The sequence below is a fragment of the Platalea leucorodia genome (assembly GCF_965183815.1).
Source record: "Platalea leucorodia genome assembly, chromosome: 9".
Classification (NCBI taxonomy): Eukaryota; Metazoa; Chordata; class Aves; order Pelecaniformes; family Threskiornithidae; genus Platalea; species Platalea leucorodia.
The window spans coordinates 44,130,457-44,151,173 of record NC_138831.1 but is presented as its reverse complement, the minus strand read 5'-3'; the positions used below and the strand labels follow the sequence as shown (position 1 = coordinate 44,151,173).

The window sequence follows — 20,717 nt, the reverse complement described above, 5'->3', positions numbered from 1 at the left end:
AAATAGCAGGGATTCCTGGACAAGTGCATAGTACTGGGTGATAAATATAACTTCAAAAATTGAAATAAGCAGAAGGCAGAGCAGTAACATGTCTTGAGAAAAGATGATTGAACTTGTCATTATCCTACTAATAATGGGAGATTTGATATCATGGACTGATTGCTGAGTTTGGCACCGTGTTTGGTAGACTTCTTCCAGGCAAGGACAGGAGAGACTGCAAAGAGGCTTTTCTCATGTTAAGGCAGTTCCTTTAATGTAAGGACTGTGAGTTTTAGAAGAAGGCAGGAGAAGAGATGCTTGTTTTTTCTGTTTTATTTTGGAGAAGAAAAGAAAGGAAGTTTAGGTCTCTCCATTTTAAAGCTAGAAGCTTTTAAGGGCATAACATTATGGAAATAGTGTTGGTTTTTTTAGAAGTGGCAAGAACCTCCCTAGGTAGATAAAGTCAACACTTCAGATAAAGTATCCTTGATATACTCAGCAGCTTTGCTGTCATTTAACTGCAAAAAAAGCACCCTTAAACAAATATCTTGAGTTGTTCTAGTTTGATTCCCTGACAGTTATTTCAGTGAAGCAGATGCCCTTTGTTCAGAGATCCACTATGTTGTTGGTATTCTATTTGGGAAAATAAGTGTTCACATGTAAGTCTTCATTAAGAGTTCCTGTAAAAAGATGACAGCAAAGATAAGAAAGCCTTGAACCTCAACTTATGCATGCAGTGAGACTTGCATCCTCTGAAACCTGCATCCTCTGGAATTTGCACATTCTCGATTCTTTGTTTCTTGTGCCTTTTCTGAAGCTAGCTGCTTTGCAGACATTTCCTTTGCTTTGTTTTTAGCTTGCTTTGGCTGCTTCCTCTCCTTTTTATTATTCAATGCATTTTCAAGCATGCTCTAATGTCTGCTGTTAACCCACTTCTCAGCCCAGGGCCGGACTCGACCATCGAGACGGATCTCGTTCTCCTTCAGCATCTCTCCACTCATTCCTAAGTCTAAAACTCTCTTTTCTATTGGCTCTTCTTCCAGTGATGAGGAGGAGGAGTTGGATAGTAAGTAATCGTTTTCTGTGCGTTGCAGCCAATATGGGTGGAAAGCCAGGGAAATCTGGTTTTCTGCTTCAGACCTTGAAGTTTCACCTTGCAAACATTAAACTAACCTTTCCATTGCATGATGTCTAACGGCATTATCTTAGTCCTGTATCTGAATACTAACTAGTGACAGAATAAACAGGTTATACTCCAGAGAGTCTTGTACATCAGCACCATCATGTCTCATCTGGTTAGTTTTGTTCTGTATCCCTGTGGCAAATACCATCATCTGCCACTCTGACCGGCAATATAGTCATTACCTTTTAATTAAAACCAAAATACTTGTCTTGAGATTGTTGCAGTGCATGGAGTTAACAGAAGAGGTAGATCCTTGCTCTCCATAGGTGAGAGTGAGTACGTTGCTCGCTGGAAGTAGGAGGAGAGAAGCCCTGTTAGAAAATTCTGAAAATCTTGGTTACAACTTCACATTTCCCCTACTGAACAAAAAGCATACATTGCAGCCAAACACCTTAAATCGTCAAGGTGTTCATATCTAGGTCCTGATATTGGAATCAGAATAGTTTTGTTGGGAAACAGGCGAGTGTTATATGGTAGCTTTTTTTCCTCCTGCAAACCCCATTGCTAAAAGAAACCCAACTAAGGCAGAAGATTGAATTAAAGTAATTTAGACTCCTCCTGGTTTTTTAAATAGGCTTATCAAAGATAATTCAAAATGCTTCCTATTTCTTAAGCCTGTTTTATTAGACTGTTGAAATAAACCAGAACAGATAATTCTCTATCTAAAGAGAAAATTCAGAGCAGCTGCATTAGTTGGTTCAAATCAAAGGTTTGCAAGGAAACTAGCCCACATCTCTCGTGCCCATACTGGAATGGGGGAAATTGCTTTCCTGTCCAACAGATTTTGGTTGCTTCCTGAATTTAAAAAATCTCCACACCATCCATGTTGTAGGTTTCTAAATTCTCCTCCTTTCCATTCCCAGTCTTCACTGTGGGTTTGTCCCTTCCTACAGGAAAGTCCTGTGCTCTTCCCAGGTGTGATACTGCCTACTTCCATATTCAAGCTCCTTCCCCTTTGCTCTGTCCTTCTCTTGCCTTTAACAAAACTCCCAATTCATGGTCCCCACAAAGTGAGCTGCAAACACGCAGCTCTGCATTGATGTCATGCTCCCACAGCAAAAAGTACTCTTAGCTAAACTTCTTGGTGGATTTGGTTTTTCAGTTGTTTTTTTTGGTTGGTTGTTTCACGTTTTTTAATTTCTTTTTGTTTGTTTTAAGCATCCAACCAGTTAAATAATTCCTAATAATCAGGTTAGGATATAGCAATATTGGGGGGTATTTCTGTTAGCCAGTATTTATCATCTCTCCCTCAACAGTGCTGCTGTTAATGATGAACATTTAAAGTAATGGATGTTGTCTCAAACAAAAACGTTGCTTTCTTTACATGTATTTTATTCCCTCATATTTGAGGGTACTGTGGTGACTTTATATAAAGGTTGGTTTAGCCACAGCTGTTCATAAGACTGCTTTGGCAATGGGCATTTTTCATGGAGTAATCCCAGACCAGTTTGTTTATTTTTTTGCATCTTCAGGGTTCATTTCTCATAAGCAGATGAATGTGTTGGCATTGAGGTTGCACTTGCATTTCAGTTACTGCTCCTCAACATCTCCATGCCTGTTTTCTCTAGAGTATGGAGAATTAGTTGCAGTTTGTTTGATATCATGATATGTTTAAGTCGTGAATTTCCAGTGGCTGGACAAGCCAGCTTGTGCATTTTAGAAAATTATTATGAAGCCTTTGGATTTCATGACCGACAAAAGTTTAATTACTGCCAGCATTAAGGAGTTGCAAACTGGATCTTTTGTTTGCAACATTGTAGTCCAGTCGCTGCTTTCTGCAAATGGATCTTGATGAATTATTTCAAGTCCAGCTACCATATGAAATAATTTTGGTGGGTGATGCTTAAAAGGTGTTCAGATAAGTACACCAAAATTTGGCTGCTAGCCCAGATTCATTGGACATAGATAGCAGTCCTGGCTTTTGAAGAAAACTAACTTTTTTTGTGGGTTGTGAAGTCAGTTTTAGCATTTCAGTTTTGAACCTGGTCATGACAGGAAACACAAAAATTACGGAAATAAAACTTCCTTCCCCTCTTCTACTTCAAAAATACCCCTGAGGGTGCGAAAATGTGTGCTTTTCTGTGCTCATCTTCATGGGCTTTATAACTTGCAGCAGAGTGTTGATCATATGATGTTATATTGTAACCTAAAATATGAAATCATAAACAGGCTTTCACCTTGATTTTTGTCTAGATCCATTTTGCCTGCCAGTGTCAAGAATCCCCCATTTTTGAGACAAAACACTATTGCAGTAAAAGATAAATAGTACATAATTGAAGTTCCCATGCAATGCACCTTCTCAGGGTGCTGAAAAACAGTCACGAATATCAAATTATTACAGCTCTTGATTCAGCCTTTGTTCACATTTCTTACATTAACTGCAAGGAAACAAAAAGGTTTGTGAAGTACTAAAATCCAGTCGAATTGATGAATCTATTAAAAAAGGGAAAGACTAAGGAGGCTTAACCCAGGTTAAAAGCAAACTAGAGCTGAAACGTAAACCAGAGTCACTGGAGCATTAACCAGGGAGTTTGGAGTCTGTAAAAATTACTTGTGGGATCTTAGTAGGTCCTTAGGTAGTACATATTATATAAAAACCCAGCACAGTCAGGGAATTGAATAGTAGATTTCATTTGATACATGTTACAGTTTTACTAACTTTGATGTATTTGGAATAGATCATTAATTAGAAGAAAGATTTTGCAAGGGAGATATTAACAGAGATCTCCGAGCAAGGGATTAGGTAATGGGGTATGCCTGTATTTTAGTTTCTCAATCAAACGAAGTGATATTTCTGTCTCAGGCTGTGTTGACACTTAAACCAGCAGTTAGGAAAATGTGTATTTTAGAATCATAAGGCATAACACTGTATGCACAGTTTTTCCTAATGCACTTACTGCTTTTGGATAGAGGACCGTCTTTGCCTCTGATGTCAAGTGGCTCTTTTGCACTCACCCTTAGCTTTAATATGTTAACAGAATTTGAAGCCAAAGTACTGTTTTTCTTACAGTGTATATGCAGAAGCCTAATAAGATGATCAGTCATGCTGCTTCTTGAACTTCAGATTGGACTGCAAACAGTGCTTGTAGTGAGGGTTTTTTGGAGTCCTGACAAGCCCAGTTACTCTGGAGAGAGCCCTCTTTCCTCTGGGTCATTTCATCCTGATTTTTCAGTATTCTTCGATGGTTCTGGTAAATGGTATCAGCTACCTAATCTGCTCCAACTGCATTGTGCAAGCAGGTTTCTTGTGGTATAAAGAGAATTTGTGTCATTGGCAGGGCTTCAGCTTCATGTCGAAAGTCAGACTTCCTCAAGCACACTGTTGTGTGACTAAGCCCTAGGCTGGTAATGTTTCGTGGAAAACTGAATAAGGCTTCCCTTGTTTCCCTTACTCTTTATGAAGTGCTTCAGGATTTTGATGGGAATATGAACTATAATTTTATCAAGCAGAAAAGTTTTATACATGAAACCCGGATGTGTTGTACAATAGATTCTTTCTAGTGGTGTATAAATAAAAGCATTGTGGCAGAATGATTCTCATTTATACCTATTGTCATTGAATTGGGAGTTCTGATTCAGATACCCTGATTTACCAGCAGATTTAACAGATGCACATCCTTTGCTTAATAGCTGAAGAACGATAAAAGTACTAAGAAGGTTTTCACCTCAGCATCTAATTTGAGAGCACCTAAGGATACAGGGAGCAGGCTTTACCTTGAGCACATGAAATCTATTCTAAACACTCACTTCTGGAAAACATTTCCCCTTCCTCTTGAACTGTTCAAATACGCAAACTATGTTTTTAAAATCAGTGGGCTAAGATTGCAGTCTAACATGTCACCCCCCACCCCTCTGATCTTTTCCAGGTACGCAGGGGTTCGGCGGCCCCACGGGTTCCTCGGTTCAGAGGTACGGTATTCTGGGGGTACCGTGTCTCTTCTGGTGGGACTCCTGCAGTGGGCTCTGGTTTGGACACCCAAAAGCCTTCCTGACACCAGTGCCCTTCAGCTGAAATCACAAGTGTCAAGCTTGTGAAAATCAGTCTCGTATGTCTAAAGACTGAAGAATATTTTAGATCATAGAATATGAAAGTCTGTTCCAGGTCTTATCTCTAACAAGGCTTTGTGTTTATTCATAGCTAATAACATATAAGATTATCTATTATCAAACAATATCAGTTTACCCGGAGTTATATTTGACACTAAAAGTAGTTGTTCCTCCCTTTGGTTAATTCCGTCTATAATTCTGTAACAAAGCCCAAAACGATCATGTTTTTGTACGTTACTTTTTATCTTTGCAAGCTGTAGAGAGGAGATAACCTTTCTGGTGGGTGCTGGCTTTAAAAGCGCTTCCTTGGAGGCAGGACATTTGTGGCACCAAAGGAGCTGGGTGTCTGGTCTCTGTGTCACTCCGATAGCTTCAGCTTTATTTCGTGGCTGGGAGGCTCTTCACCTCTGCTTGCTGCTGGTTTCTCCTCCTTGATTTCCTTTGTCTTTCTGTCGTTCTGCTTTTGGTTTGCATTGTACTTCTAGTGACAGACTGTGTCCTGGCCTTTAATGCAATAATAGTTTCCTCTGTAATTTCTTATTCTTCCATAGAAGCTGAAGAAGTCATAAGCTTGTGCGTGTAAAGACTGGCAGAAAATATCTGGCATCCCAGAAATGCCTAAATTAATACAAATAACTACTGCTGTTTATTACTTAGTATTGGTATTCTCATTTCTCAAGGGAGTCTTTGCAGACAGCGTGGTTTCTGTTAAAGACACGCACTGCCTTTTCAGAGCTCATTAGATGTCTTTCTCTGGAAGGAGATTTCTCTTTAAAGGATGTGTGCATGTCTGTCCCTTTCTGTCTGAAATATCGATGATTAAATGCCAAGACTGACTGCATATCTGCAATATTGGCCATGTAAATGGGCAGATACTGCGAGCTGGTTAGTGGTTATTTGGCCATGGGAGCAGCAGAGGGTGCTATGGCATGCTTTGAGAATGGAGATTGCTTAAAATCAGATAAAAGGATTCCTTGAAATATATAACAAGCTACTGGATTGGCGTTCTGTCTTCGCTTTGCCTTCTCTGATATAACACCATAAAGCAACCTGTGTCTCTATGGCATAATAAATGCATTTGTCCTTTGAAAACGAATCTATCCATGTAATAGATGCTTTGGGAGAAAAAAAAAAATACAAAAGCAACCTCTTTCTTTTTTGATTTTAGCATATCTGAAGAGAGCAGCAGTGACCGCTCTAAAGGTGGAACAAAAGTCAGTCGCACCTTCAGCTACCTCAGGAATAAAATGTCCAGCAGCAAGAAGAGCAAAGTAAGTGCTTCTTGTGATCTATACAGCCGTGAGACACCCATAGGTAGCAGAGATGAATTCTGTATTTCAGTGTGTTTCCATAAGGTGGTATTTATGTCTTTGCCTGACTTTCTTTTCTTTTTCTTCCTTTCTTCCTTTTGCGAAGGGAGGATTGTCTGTGGGGTAATAGGGAATAGCTACATGGGAAATCTTAGCACCCCAAAATTGAAATGCATCTGAGGTGAGTTTTCTTGTGGAATGTTTTTGCCTCTTTTGCCCACAGAATGAAGCTTAATTTATTATAGAGAATAGATTGTGCTCCGGCATGAGTTACAGCTTCGCAGTGATTGATGGGTCTAATTTTTACAGAACCTGAGAGGTGTTTAATAAAATGAGGACAGAGAAGGGACTGGCTGCTGAAGGCTGTATTGTGTTTCCCTTTTATTTTTACCTTTGCCACAAAGTTCCCGTGCACTGCTGGAGAAGTTGCTCGAACTGTGACCTTTAGTGATGGCCAATATTTGTATTTTCCCCTTTTTTCCGTCCTTGAAACCCTGGGATCTAATTTGCTGAAGGTTAAGTGCTGCTCAGCACAGCTGAATTTCCTGGGAACAGCATTGGTTACAGAAATAATTACATTAATGCTAAATACTTCAAGCAAACAGGCTGTTGTTGCCTTAGGTTGTCCCCTGAAGATTAATATGTTTGGGGTTTTTTTTTTGCTTGGTTGGATTTTTTACTTGAGTCTCGCCTCGGTTTATCGTGCCTGACAGAAGCTAAGAGCACCTTACCTCACAGTGGGCAATGTGTGTTATATAGTTACGTGACGTGTAGCTACTATGTTGGTAAATAGTATTGGAATGCCCCTGAGACACATAATTACATATTCTGATGAGTGAATAGCGAAAGGGAAACAAAATGTGGCATAATGAGCATTGTGCTTATTGGAGAATAAGGCTGGGCTGAAGCATATGCGTATGCAAAGGGTCACGTTTCATCTGCACAAGCAAACTTGAATTTAGCCTTTCCCAACATAAGCACTTGATGTTTCAGCCTGAGCGTTCCTCTAGCATAGCTGGGTTTGTGTGCTTTCATGGTCCAGCGCACATTTTGATACACATTTTTGGAAGATTGCATCACCTTTGCAATGAGGTACCAGCCCTAGTGAGATCAGTCATCCTAACACACAGTTCCTCTTTATGGAACTGCCTTTAAAGATGCAAGCTGCAAGTACCAGCAGCTCAGAGCTGCTGCTGAGCAGCTTTCAGACAATGCTGTTCCCTGCTGCAAAGTAGGGAGTCAAAAAAAAAAAATCTATTTACATCGAAACCTGTGTGCAAACTGCTAGCGAGAAGCTGTGGAGCATGTTGCACAGCCTGTGGACGAGACTGGAAATCCATTAACTGGTTCTTGCACTTCAGATGCATAATCTCTAAAGCAAGAACTGGATATACATATATGAAAAAGAGATCTGGTTGGGACAGGTAAGAAAATATAACAGAAGTGCTTTGAGGTGTTTGGTCTGCTTTTGTTAAATAAATGCAGTCTGATTTCACTAATTTCTTGATTGTGTCTGAAACTGTTGATGAAGAATTGCTCCAAAATCCCAACAGTAATACGCGCTACAAAAACTGCAGCTTGTATCAGTTCTGATATTTTTACTAACTAAAAAGCCGTAATATCATTCAAATTACAATTTCTTTTCTGCTTGCGGTGGAATGATTGCATTACATACATTTTTAGGGCTTCAGCTGTACATTTAAATAATTTCACCTAACACTTCTTGGGAACACTGATTTCTCAGAAGCTTTATGGCTGATGAAAACCTGTAAGAGTTAAAAAGAAAAACAACAAACCTTGAAAGAGGAAGTTGGACAGGAAGAGTTGGTTTCTGCTGCCGTCTGGGCTGTCAGGAGGGAGAGAGCCTTCAACTTCTTTCCAACGAGGTTTTACTTTTCTCCAAACCTTCAAAAATGCACTGTTTTCTAAGATGAACCATAAAATAAAGCACATCAGAGCCTAATAATGGCAATGGCTCTTTTTGAAAATGGTGTAAACAGTTATGTAAAAAACTCCTAAAAATAAACAGATGTTTGGAGTATTAACTGGAGGGGATACCGATAGAAGTTTGTGTGAATTTACCCATGTCTGGCATGTACTTTGTGTTATTCAGGGATTAGTCAGCGAATCTCTTGAATTGAAACTGATTCACGTTTGTGAAGTTTAAAACATGCTATACTCTGTCAATTGGAAAAAAAAAAAACTCATTTTCTTCATTTTGGTAGAGAGTTTCTGGGAAATGACGACAAAATAATTAGCATGAGTAATTTCTCCTTTTTGCCTTGACTTGCGCAGTTATTAGGCAGTGTTGTACCACCAGCAGCATTTCAGTGTATATAGTAAGAGTCGTAAGTGTTTGAAAGGTGTAGGAGACAGGGAATATTTGTGACTCATAGAGCAGCAAGAGCGCAAACACGTGAAAGCTTTCTGTCTGGGAAATCTTCTGCAGCACTTTGTTTACCGAAGTACTACATAGCAACACTGAGGTATGTTAAAATTCACTTTTTCTGTATGCCAAACGTTACAGAGGGTTTGATTTACCACCCCCTGCCTTTTAAATGGGTGGTCTCCTATTGACTTGTGACTTCTAAATTATTAATCCTGTCCTTTCCTGCCTGTATTTTTTTTTCTTTTTTTTTTTTTTTTTTAGTTTTTTTATTTTTTAGCAGTGGAAGCTATGGTAGGGCAAGATGAAAGCAGTAGCAAAGTAGCTAAAATCATCTTCAAGGAAGTTAGCAGCAATCGTCCCGCCCTCCCCCTTTTGCTCAACTCCTCTCTGACTGCCGTCTCCCCCGGCCATCCATGCTGGCAGATCTTGGCCGTCACGGTGGGCTAATGCCGGTGGGGAGCAGCCCTCCTGCCCCCGGGGGAAGGATGTCTATAAAATGGAATAAATTTGCTGAAGTACCTCAAATAACAGTGAAGCTAGTAGGACTTAAGCACTGGGAGGTAAGAGCTTCGTGGTTATTTCGGAGCGGGATCTGCTGCTGCGGCGCACAATCTGTTATTTTGGGCTGTGCGACTGAGTCATGGTACCCGTCGTGTCTGTTAGTGCACATCGGTGCAGGTTCAGCCGTGAAGCTGTGCTTCAAGTCATGCTGGCAGCTCCGATACCTCAGGAAAATGGTTTTTATAATCCTTTTATTAAAAAAATCTTCCAGTAACTGTCCAGTAACTCTCATGGCAAAAAAAAATATTAAAAATAAAATCTCATTTTGAGACCTTGTATTTCAGCGGTATGGCCGGCATCCCGTGTATGAACTTTGCTGTTTCCTCCTTGAAAGCGATGCACCCATTTCCTGTTTTTCCTGGAGTCGTTCAGCTTTAATTAAAATGTTTTTTACAGTGATTTTATGAAAATAGGGTATTATTCCAGACTCTAGAATTACTGGGCATTTAATTACAGTAATTAATTTACTGCAGAGCTCAATTACAGTAAGCATCAGGTACATTTAAAGTATAGGACGGTGAATCTCCTTTCAGCATTTTAAACGTGAGTCGCAAGATCTGCCTTGAGCGTAGGGTGGTCTTTCCCTCTCGAGCTTCACAAGTCCTGGCAATGGAGCAAAACTCCAGGCGTCAACTTGGTACCATCATCCAAGGACTAAACTGCAGCGTTTTAGTTCTTGAATCCTGCCAGGCTGGCCGTGGTTAAAGGTGGGCAGGTCAGCGGATGGAGAACAGGGCTGTGGAGGTTTACGTGGGGTGGTGATCTGAGCCGATGGCTCAAAGGAGGAGGAGATGTGCCACAAAGCAGACTCTTCTGGCAGGTTTTCTGCTTCAGACAGGATTATTCCATCCGGTAATACTCTTGGTTTTGCTTATTTGCAGAACAAAATAGCATTTGGGGCCAGTAAATAGACTTTCTGTTTATGAGGCTTTGCAGGAAGAGTCTGACACTGGCATTTTGCCTGGGGTGTGTTGGGAGACGGGAGGCCTTAGGCTGAGTTACTAATTATTTGAGTGTGTCGTCAAAGGCTCAGAAGTTTCCCTCCCGGTGACTGCAGAGCTCCATACTTCTTTTAACCGCTTCATGATGGTTGCTCACATGGGCTGCTCTGCAGCTCTCTGATATTTAGGCTCTGACAATGTTTAGCAAAGGGCACGTGGAATATAAATAACAAAATGCAAAGCTAAGTTTACAGAAGCCTTTACCAATTGGTTAAGCTGCTCTTTCAGCTGCTGTGAGATCTGCAGTAACAGTTAAAATACAGATCCGGAGCTGAATTGTATGGTAAACGTTTTGTAGGGTGCTACATAGAAAGACAAGGAGTCGCTATAATTCAAATTTGGAGCTTTTCTGTGGAGTTTACTTTAAAAATTGTTTGGGAGAATTCCAAATCCACGAAAGGCTGCAGGGAAAAATGTTTCAAATTTTTAGTATTTAGCAATTTGTATCTCAGGTAGTGATAGAAAGGTAAACAAAAACTCTGCTAAAAGTTGGAGAAGCTGGCTGTGCTTGTCATCTTTCCAAACCTGAGTAGCCCAGAGGTTGAACCCTGTCTTCCGGAAGACAAGATAATCTTTTACGTTGTTGCTGTTGTTCCTCAGCCTTTCTGTGATGTCGTATTTCGAGAGTTTGTGGAAGTTCCATTTCCCCAAAAAGCTTCACATGGGGTTGCATGAAACTTTTGAAAAAGTTGCTAATCAGAAGGAAAACAGAGGTGGAAATATTCTGGCAGTGGTGCTGTGCCGTCACCAGGGAAGAGTTTGCATTCTCCATTGAAAATGCAGCTGCAAAGCATGAGTCTTACAGGTCGGCCTTAAAAATTAACTGTGTTGAAAGTTTGTTACACATTACACGTGGTGTTTGTATTTAACACAATTCATTGGAAGTGCTGAAGAGGTTGATTAGAGCCTAGAAGAAAAGAAGTCAGTCATTATATAGCGAATATAAAACAAAGGTGGAAGAAAATAGCTGCCTTCGGAACAGATTCAGTTTCATCTCTGCTGCCGAGATACCCGTGCAGAAGGCTTTGCAAGTCAATAGTATGTTAATCCACATCCATGGGGGCTGTAAGCTGATTTTTTTAATGGAGGGCTGTGCAGACACATGACTATTGTTAAGGTGTATGCCGATCGATACCGTCATAGTGCCAAAGGCAAACACTGATGAATTTGTAACTAGAGAACAGACCTCTGAAGTAACGAGGCATTTGTTCGTTTTCTCTCGGCAGGAAAAAGAGAAAGATAAAGAGAAGACTAAAGAGAAGGACAAAGATTCCAAGGAGAAGGAAAAAGATAAGAAGCTGTTAAACGGACATCTCTTCACTGCAACCTCCGTTGTAGCCCAAGCAACCTGTTACCACTGTATGAAACCTTTCAATAAGGATTCGTACTACTGTGCAAGTAAGTCAGGGGTTTTTTCCCCTTTTCCTTTTGTTTTTCATTAAATCTGAAATGGGAAATGCAAACCTTATGCTTTATTTTCCTCTTGCATGAGGACATGGGTTGGGAAGGAGACTTCGGAGACGATGATTCATGGAGCAGCATGTTGCCTTATGGAAGCTGGACCAAAATAAGTTGTGGCTGCAAGGAGGTGTCCTGCAGCCTCCGTCCTAGCCCATGCTCGGACATCGCAGCATCCCATGGGGTTTTCTGCCCCTGCTTGTTGGGATGTATCAGTCAGCTGGAGGACTTTGGTTATGTCAAGCTGCATGTAATGGCTTGGGGCTGAGATGCTTCGTTAAGATGGATGGAGGACAGGGAAAGATGGCTTGGATCATGGCTTTTGTTTCCAATGGGGAAAAAATGTCCCACCCATCTGTAGTATATTGCTTTAGTTCTCTGAAACACAGCTTCGGTAAGCCCTCAGTGAGAACAGCATGATACAAAAAAGGAAATACTAACCCTCTTCTCCCTTTATACATGAAATTGCATCACGGGTCAAATGGCAGCTACCTGTGTGCATGTGAAGTACGTGCAATACGGTGCAGGCAGTACGGGAACCACAGCGGAGGGTTTCTGCGAGACTGATGATATTGTTCTCTTTTCTTATCAGACGGTTTCTCATGCCTGTAGCTCGATAAAGTCAGCAGCGTTTGTGTGGTCAAGACCAGAATGGTGGCTGGTTTACGCAGCGACCGAAAGCTATAGAATATGCAGACAAAAATGTCTTTTTTTCCACTGCAGCTCAGGGCTCTCCGTTCCTCACTATTAGTAATATTTTTTACTGCACGAACCTGGAGATGAGTTGGGGCCTGTATGGGAACTGCTCCCAGGCTGCAGCAGGAGGCTCTGTCTCTGTTCCTTCTGGTAGATGAGCAGTGTATAAAACATCTCCAGTGAGCAGGGGAAGGGGCAGCCAGCTGAATCCCGAATGGCAGTTTTGAGTTTCCTGGAAAAGAAGAGATTTCAGCAAAGTTGTTTGCATGAGACGCTGTGTGTCAGCCTGATGGGAAATGGAAAACATCAACAATTACAAGCTTTCAAATGCATCCTCTGCCTTTCCCTACTTGACTTTCTTAACAGCTTCTGAAGCCACTTAGAAAATGAAATATATCCCAATTTAACTCTCTATATCCTAATGAGTTAAAATAAACCAATAATGTCATGTGTTTTAGCATAGATGTTCTTTCCTTATTTTTCAAGGTACGACGGAACATTATTGTAAGTTTTCTGCACTGGCCAGAAAGTGAGCGTCACAAGGAAAGCTTGGTCAGGGCCCAGGTTGTAAGCTCACATCTGAGAGCGGTCCTTTCTCCCATCGCATCTTAAAATCAGCCATCAAATGCCTTGGAAATGACTGATAACCAGTAGCAAAAGCTCTGTTGTTCTGGTGGTGTTGTAGACTACTTTTTTGCTACTGAAGTGGAAGTGGTTTACTGCTACCATCACTGCTTTGTATCGCCTATGGGTGATTTTTTCTTAATGCCTTTTAAAGTGCTGGATCATTTAAAATCAATGTGTCAACTTTTCAATGACGCCTCCAGCTTCCTGAAACAGCTAGTCAATGCTTGAAAGACTTACCATGCTCTAAAACAAATGGGCAAGCAAAAAATCCTAATTTGTAATAGCTCTCTGCCTGGTCTTTTTTATTCTTTACCGTCAGTGATGCAGAAAAGAAGCTTGGGGGGGGGGGTAATTATTAATACGAGTGATACAGAGGAGTTGGAGGAACTTCCTACCTGCTAAAGAGTTGAATTGGAGGAATAAAGTCCCTGAAACCAGATTTTTGATCTAAAAAATCAAAATGCTCTATTGCTAAATGGTACACGCTAAAGAGCTGCCTTCAGGCTTTCAAAAGTTGAGTGTGAATCTCATGGTTCTGAATTGTCTCGTCTTTTTTCATGCACCAGAAGCAGGTTCTGTCCCTCTTCCTCGTTTGATCTGAAAAATGATACTGTATGTGGGTTTTTACAAGAACACGCAGGTTTCTTTCTTCTGTCTCTCTTGCACAGGAAACTGTGGGACATTGAGAGAATAACAACGCCCTATGGCCTTACCCTCACCTCTCTCAAAGTATCAGAAGAATTACTTGCTTTTATTAAGTAGGCCCAAATGTAAGAAATTTTAGGCATGCGAGCATATTTTGTCATTCTGGCCATGGAATTTTTTCCTTTCATATTTCTTCTAGAAATAATTCAGAACTGTATGCTTACAGTGTAATGTACACTTAAAATATAATTCATGATCTGTGTTAATATGTGTTGTCATGAATGAGTGGAAATAACAGCTTTCTCTAAGCTACTGAATCTCATCTGGGAGCATTTGAGTTGTGATCTTTCATCTATCAGAAGAGTTAATACTCCAAACCCAATTATCAATTATTATGAAAAAACAGTTTTAATCATCTTTGAACACTTTGATTGCCAGAAATCTGCTGGTAGAGATCATGGGCAGACTCTGGGTATTCCGCAAGAGATAGGCAGCTTTTGCTCTGGCATATATGCAGCAAATGGTGGTGTTAAAGCATGAGGCTCTTTGCATTGGTAAATCTTGTGGTTTCAGACCAAAACAGTGGCTGCAGTCTAGTTTTCAGCAGAAAGTCCCAACCTCACGGACGTGGTCATCTGGCAGATGGTCCTGTTACTTTTTCTGATAATCCTGTAGCACAGTAGCACTTGGTTCCTGTACTGTAGATCTTGACTATGATACGTCTGAGTTTATGTAAATGAATTTTAATGAAATTTAAAATTTCGTTTTCCTGTCTTTTAGATCCCGTAATCCTACAATTGATTTCTGTTTCTATCTCCTGCTTCTGCTTTCCACCTTACTTTTCTTTCAGAACTCCATCTTTCTTTTTCTTTTTTTTCTTTTTCTTTCTTTTTATCTTTCTTTTCTTTCTTTTTCTTTCTTTTTCTTTCTTTTTCTTTCTTTTTCTTTCTTTTTCTTTCTTTTTCTTTCTTTTTCTTTCTTTTTCTTTCTTTTTCTTTTTTTTTTCTTTTTTTTTCTTTTTCTTTCTTCTTCTTTTTTTTTAAAAGACCCATTAGGACCCTGGCGACTCAACCTTGCATTAATTTTTAAACAGAATTTCCTGTTAAATTCCATGAGGAAATCTTGTTAACAAACAAAGGGCTAATTATCCGGGAAAGCAGCCTGTCTCTCAGTATCTGTAGCTACTCATGTAAACCACAGTGATGCCTCAAAGTTGTAATTCTCCGTTGTGCAAGATAACAGTTCAGATTACAAATGGCAAAAAGTGTTTTCTGTGGGTTTTTGTTTAATTGGTTGGGTTTTTTATTTTTGACAGACTGCAATGCAATTGTTCACAAAGGCTGTAAGGAGAGTTTTGCTTCTTGTGCAAAGGTCAAAATGAAGGTAAGAGATTTCATCTACTCTACTGAATAAACAAAAAAGTTTAAACAATTTAGCGTGCAGATATATAACGTCATCTTCTGTACATCCCAAAGTTTCCAGCTTGTTGGAAAGAACTTCAGCCCCTGTGCTATAGTGAATAATTTCTCTGGGCTCTCCTGAAATTCCCCAGAGCCACATGTTAATACAGTAGCTGTCCTTGGGACTCTGTGAATGCTCCCGGTCAGTGCCATGGAGTGTTGGTTGGCAGCAAATTCCCTGCATTGTTCCCTGCAGTACACAGGGACCTTATGGTGAGATGGGCTCTCCTATGCTTCGATTAAAGGAAAAAACACTTCACTGGCAAAATTCAGGGATGTCCAGCACCCTTAAATGCTGTATCTTTTAATTCTCAAATTCTGCACCTGTAATGCAGCATCATGTGTATGTAATGCATAATGCAAACCATTAAATGTGTATTTTGTTTATATGAGGAATGCACAGAATTCATGCTTGCCCCAAATGTGAGGAACCTCTTCTGCAGTATGGTTCTCCAAGCTAGTTCATGTTTATACAATTAAGATTTTCAGTTCTCTTCGGTATTGTCAGCACTTTCTCTTCTCATTTTCCTATTTGCTGCACGTTTCTCCGTCTGTTGTTTTGCCTATTTCATTGATGGCAACTCCCCCCCGAGTGTGTGCATGTATATGTGCCTGTGTGCATATATATAAAAATATACACCTACGGCCAAGAACCAATCTGTTCTGAGAGGATTCAGAAAAAAACATAGCTTTTTATTTTAGTTATGTGGCACAGCCTGGTGGGAGAAGGGAGGAAGAAATTACAGTGAATTTCATTTTTCTTTCAGCCACAGAGAGGGATGCTGCAGGCACATGATACCTCTTCATTACCCACAGTAACCATGAGAAACAAAAGTAAGAAAACTTCCTTTCCCTCTGCTTTGGTGATGGTCTGTATCTGCTATTCTCAACAGTTCTGACAACTAATATTTGACATTATGAAAGATAAGCATTTATCAAAGCAGGGATGAGAGCATCTTCTGTGCATGATAAGCAATGTTTGGGATTTCAGAAGTTGTACTGAAGTTGCACAGAGTTCAACCACTTCTGCAGTGTCCATGTAGCTTTAAGCAAATGTAAAGTCATCTCAGATTTAGAATAACTACTTGACTGCTGTAGCTTGCTGAAGGCCTACAGCTGATAAGTCCACAAAATCTGGAGGATGCAGCCTATGTCCATTGGTGTCTGACACTGGAAAGAATTCAACTGTCAGTATTATATTAACAGAAATTGTTCAAATTACAAGTAGAGAGGATGCGTGTTCAAAATACTTTTTTTTTTTTTTTTTTTTTTTTTTTTTTTTATTAAAGAGTCTTATGCTTTGAGGTAGTAAAACCAGAAAGTTTAATTTTGAATAGGATCTAATGCTGACAAACTTTTCCTGGCTGTGCCGAGATATACACTGCACTGCGGAGCTACCCAGTGTGACCGAGGGCAAAGAATAGGAGTGAAATAGCCCACGTGGGTTTTGTAGTGCCGTGATTTGATAAGCTTATTTAGTGATAGCTTGGAGCTCACTGTATGGAACCACGCTGTATGATACAGATGTACCCACTGTGGTATTTCTCATGAAATTCAGAGGTATCGCTGCAGAAAGCAGAAATGCATCTGAAGAAGGGAAAATTTGCAATTAATATGAAAAGATTAGTTAAAAGTATGTGATAATATAATGACATAAGGATTAGCATTTCTCTGTGGTACATACTGATAGAGAAACCTATCTCAAGAAGTTTGACCAGAAGCAGGAAGATGTATGTAATTATAGGCTCAGGGAAATGAAAAAGCAACATAGTAGATTGCTACATGTGATTATTTATCAGATAAAATTAAATTCAGTTTCCCAATTGTACGTTTCTGGACTTGCAGGTCCCACCCAGATCTTTTAAGCATAGTGCAGTGCAGTCAGTTCTGCACACGGGTCGATGTTCTTTCCTTCGCACGGCTGTTTCTAACAGCTGAGATCTCCTGGTAACGACTCGAGAAAGAAAAGTGAATTTTAGAGCCCAGTTTCTTTAAGTTGTCATCATTGCAGTTGAGAACGCAGGTGCATGAGCTGACTTTTCTCTGACACTTCCCTTCCAGGCTCGCAACCGAAGGAGCGCCCTCGCTCTGCAATACTTGCTCCTGATGAAAACACCGTAACCTCAATATTCAATAACAGGAGATCACAACAGACTACAGCACTTTCAAAAAGTGTCTCAATACAGAACATCGCAGGGTAAGGTTTCTCCCTGCACGCGTGAGCGTACGTGTATTATCTGACGCTGCGAGCATAGAGAAATTCACATCTCATTAAAAATAAATTTGTGTACTGTGATTTGTGTTAAAGGTACAAAAGAGGATCACAAAACCAAAAATACCCATATTATATATGATACCAGCAGTTGTCTTCTGTGAAATCAGGTTGTCTGGGTTAGTTTAGTCATGGCACGAGTTCAGAGGCATCTCCGTTGGTCTGGTTATATTCGAGACCACTTCATAGAGATGCTCTGGGCTCCAGGAGGAAATTCCTTGCCTTGGGCTGGGGACAGTGCAAGCACACATTTGCAGCTCAGGTATAGTATTAACTTGTGTGTCCATAATGATATGGTGGAGGCACAGAGCTGCAGTCTTAACGGTGTTTCAGGACTGTGTTATACATAATTACTTAGAAAAAGAAAAGGAAGAAAATCTAATTTATGGTTCCTACACTACCTGCATATTGAGCAATTCTACATACAGGGCAGTAGCATGGACTGGGGTGTTCTGGATACTTGGCATGCCCTGGATATTCATGGTGAAATTTATTTCAGCCCATTCTTCTGATCCTTCTCAGAGCTAGCAATAAAGACTCTTGGATAGCCTTTTGTATTGCATTTTTGCGCTGCCTGCCCCAATGACAATGGGAAGTGACAGTAAAATGGCAAGGAATTAAAAGGAGTTATCCAAACCGTAAAACCAGGTGTGATTCTTTATAGAAGAAGCACCCTCATTGAGAACTGTAGATCTTACAGCTTGTTGACCACCAGTGAGTAGCTGTTAGGAAAAAAAAAATACATTTCTGTGCATAACTGTGTAACACTTGCTTTGGTTTTCAATTCATATTTAAAAATGCATTTCTTCTGTGTATTTGAAAATATATTTGACTGGTTTTTGACGTCATAAATGCTGTACTGTGTTCTCTTTTTCTGCAGAGTTGGGAACGATGACAGCTTAATACACACTTGGAAATTCCTATCTCAGTCAACAGACTCCTTACATAAAATCAGCCGGGTGAATGAATCCATGGAGTCACTGGTTGATGAGGGTAAGAGATCCCCATGGCATTTATAGCAACAGGAAGGTCTCAGTGCTGCTTTCCAGAAATAGAAATTCCATTTTGGCATTTCAGCAAGAGTTTTTCTTTCTAATGGATAATTAAACTGCATTTACTTTAATCTTAGAATATTCGTGTGATACGCTAAAACAAAGCCCCACATAGTAATTTCTTTAGCTTGTTGAATTGTGGGAAAAAATTTAAAAGGTTTCAGTTACAGTTGAGTTACTTGGAATTTAGCTCAGGGACGTACATTTCCTCTTTTGTTCTGCACCTCTGGCCCTTTCGTACAGCCACAGATTTTTGCACTCTGTCACCTTTTTCATGCTGATGTCTTGTGTTTTGTATTTTTCCCAGAGTGGGGAAGGAAAAACCATATTGTTTAGTTTTGTGGGTTTGAAAGTGAAGTCAGTTTAAATTAATTTCTTAAGTTTAAATATTTTTATATGGTGCTTTTTTTAGGATATAATCAATATTTTTACATCTTAGCCAATATTTACCTGAAAAGAGCAGAATGGTCTTACTTTATTAAGGACTAAACAAGGGCATGCTCATGGTGACAAGAGAAAATTTCCTAGTTCCTGCACAAATGAGCAGTCTTTCTTAAAGATAGATATGTGTGTATGTAACATATGTAGCGTTCAATTCTACCTACATCAGTTCTGGCTTTCTAAGCTTGAAAACACAGACTTCACATAAGTCTAAGTTCCCTTGATTCAGTGATGTAAATGAAGGAACACAAGCTGGGTGTTGTGGTTTTTTATTTATCTGCAATGTTGTTGCATTGCAGATAAAGAATCCATTGTCTTTTACCTGAGCTAGAATTTAGTCTATGTGAAAATCATGAACTAGTTTTGTGCAACTAGCAAATAACCTTTAAAAGTGCTTTTCATAACCTGGTCCTTACATGGTATAATTCCATATGATCATTTTTATGTCAGTAAAGGAGAATGTGTGTGATGTCTGTGGTACGACAGAGAAAGCCTAAACCTAAGTGAATAGACTGAAATCTCAAATGAGACAAGTTACCCACATCTTAATGGCACTTATATTGCTTTGTGAAGGTGCGGACATGAACGAAGGACAGCTGATGGGAGACTTGGAATTAGATTCCAAGCAGCTGGAGGCAGAGTCCTGGAGCCAGGTAGTGGACAGCAAGTTCCTACAGCAGCAAAACAAAGATGTTGTCAAACGGCAAGATGTCATTTATGGTGAGAGATACCTGCATCTTAATTTTTCAGTCATTGTAGATAGTTTCTTGATATACTCACGTGCATGGATTTAGGAAGCTTTAGGTCAGTGAATAAGAACATTGACTTGGTTTCCTTAGAAGCCATTCTTGAAGTTCTTAGAAACGTAATGTATTCTTTGAAAGCTTTGTTTCTGCCTTTCACGTATCTGGAAGCTGTCAAAAAAAACCAGAAATTGCCTCTCATCATTTGTCTGCTGGTGACATTTAAACTCCGTTACAGCAGAGCAGCTAGCTAGGAAGTCTTCTCCTGCTGGATGCAAGAGCCGTCCTGTATGGAAAAAGCGGCTATGTTGAGGCTGGCAGTGTTAGGAAGGAGCCGATAACAGAGATGAAGGTTCAGACCTCAGCAGCAGTGTCCAAAGCTCTTTATTGTGGGACTCCTCTGCCCCTCTGTGTCGCCCACACATGAAACTGTTGATTGATGACTCAATACCTGACGTGAAATTTTCTGAAGCCACTTAGAGAAGCCCAGTTATGGAAGAGCTTTCTAATGGCAGCTTTTCCTTGTACTGTACACCCATGTACTCTACAGTGCCCTTGGTTTTGACCTTGTCCTCATCCTATACAGAGCTAATGCAGACAGAAATGCATCATGTCCGCACCCTGAAGATCATGAACGATGTATACAGCGCAGGGATGTTAAAAGAACTGCAGTATGATCAACAAGTCGTGGACAAGATCTTTCCCTGCCTGGAAAACTTGCTGCACATCCACAGTCACTTCTTCCAGCGGATTCTGGAAAGGAAGAAGGAGTCGTTGGCAGACAAAAGTGAAAAGAACTTTGTTATCAAGAGGATAGGTGACATCCTAGTGAATCAAGTAAGTGCTGGAAAAT

The 20,717-nt window shown here is 40.1% G+C and overlaps 1 protein-coding gene across 5 annotated transcripts in view; it reads left to right on the top strand.

Annotated features, from left to right (window-relative positions):
• AKAP13 (A-kinase anchoring protein 13) overlaps positions 1–20,717 on the top strand; it is a 205,397-nt gene that overhangs the window by 164,020 nt on the left and 20,660 nt on the right. For all 5 annotated transcript variants that reach the window (XM_082321821.1, XM_082321824.1, XM_082321823.1 and 2 more), the window contains 9 exons: positions 5,029–5,071; positions 6,378–6,480; positions 11,697–11,868; positions 15,212–15,279; positions 16,124–16,190; positions 17,418–17,553; positions 18,509–18,621; positions 19,695–19,841; positions 20,451–20,701. In XM_082321821.1, coding sequence (XP_082177947.1) covers positions 5,029–5,071; positions 6,378–6,480; positions 11,697–11,868; positions 15,212–15,279; positions 16,124–16,190; positions 17,418–17,553; positions 18,509–18,621; positions 19,695–19,841; positions 20,451–20,701 — 1,100 coding nt within the window. The remainder of the gene's footprint in view (positions 1–5,028; positions 5,072–6,377; positions 6,481–11,696; positions 11,869–15,211; positions 15,280–16,123; positions 16,191–17,417; positions 17,554–18,508; positions 18,622–19,694; positions 19,842–20,450; positions 20,702–20,717) is intronic.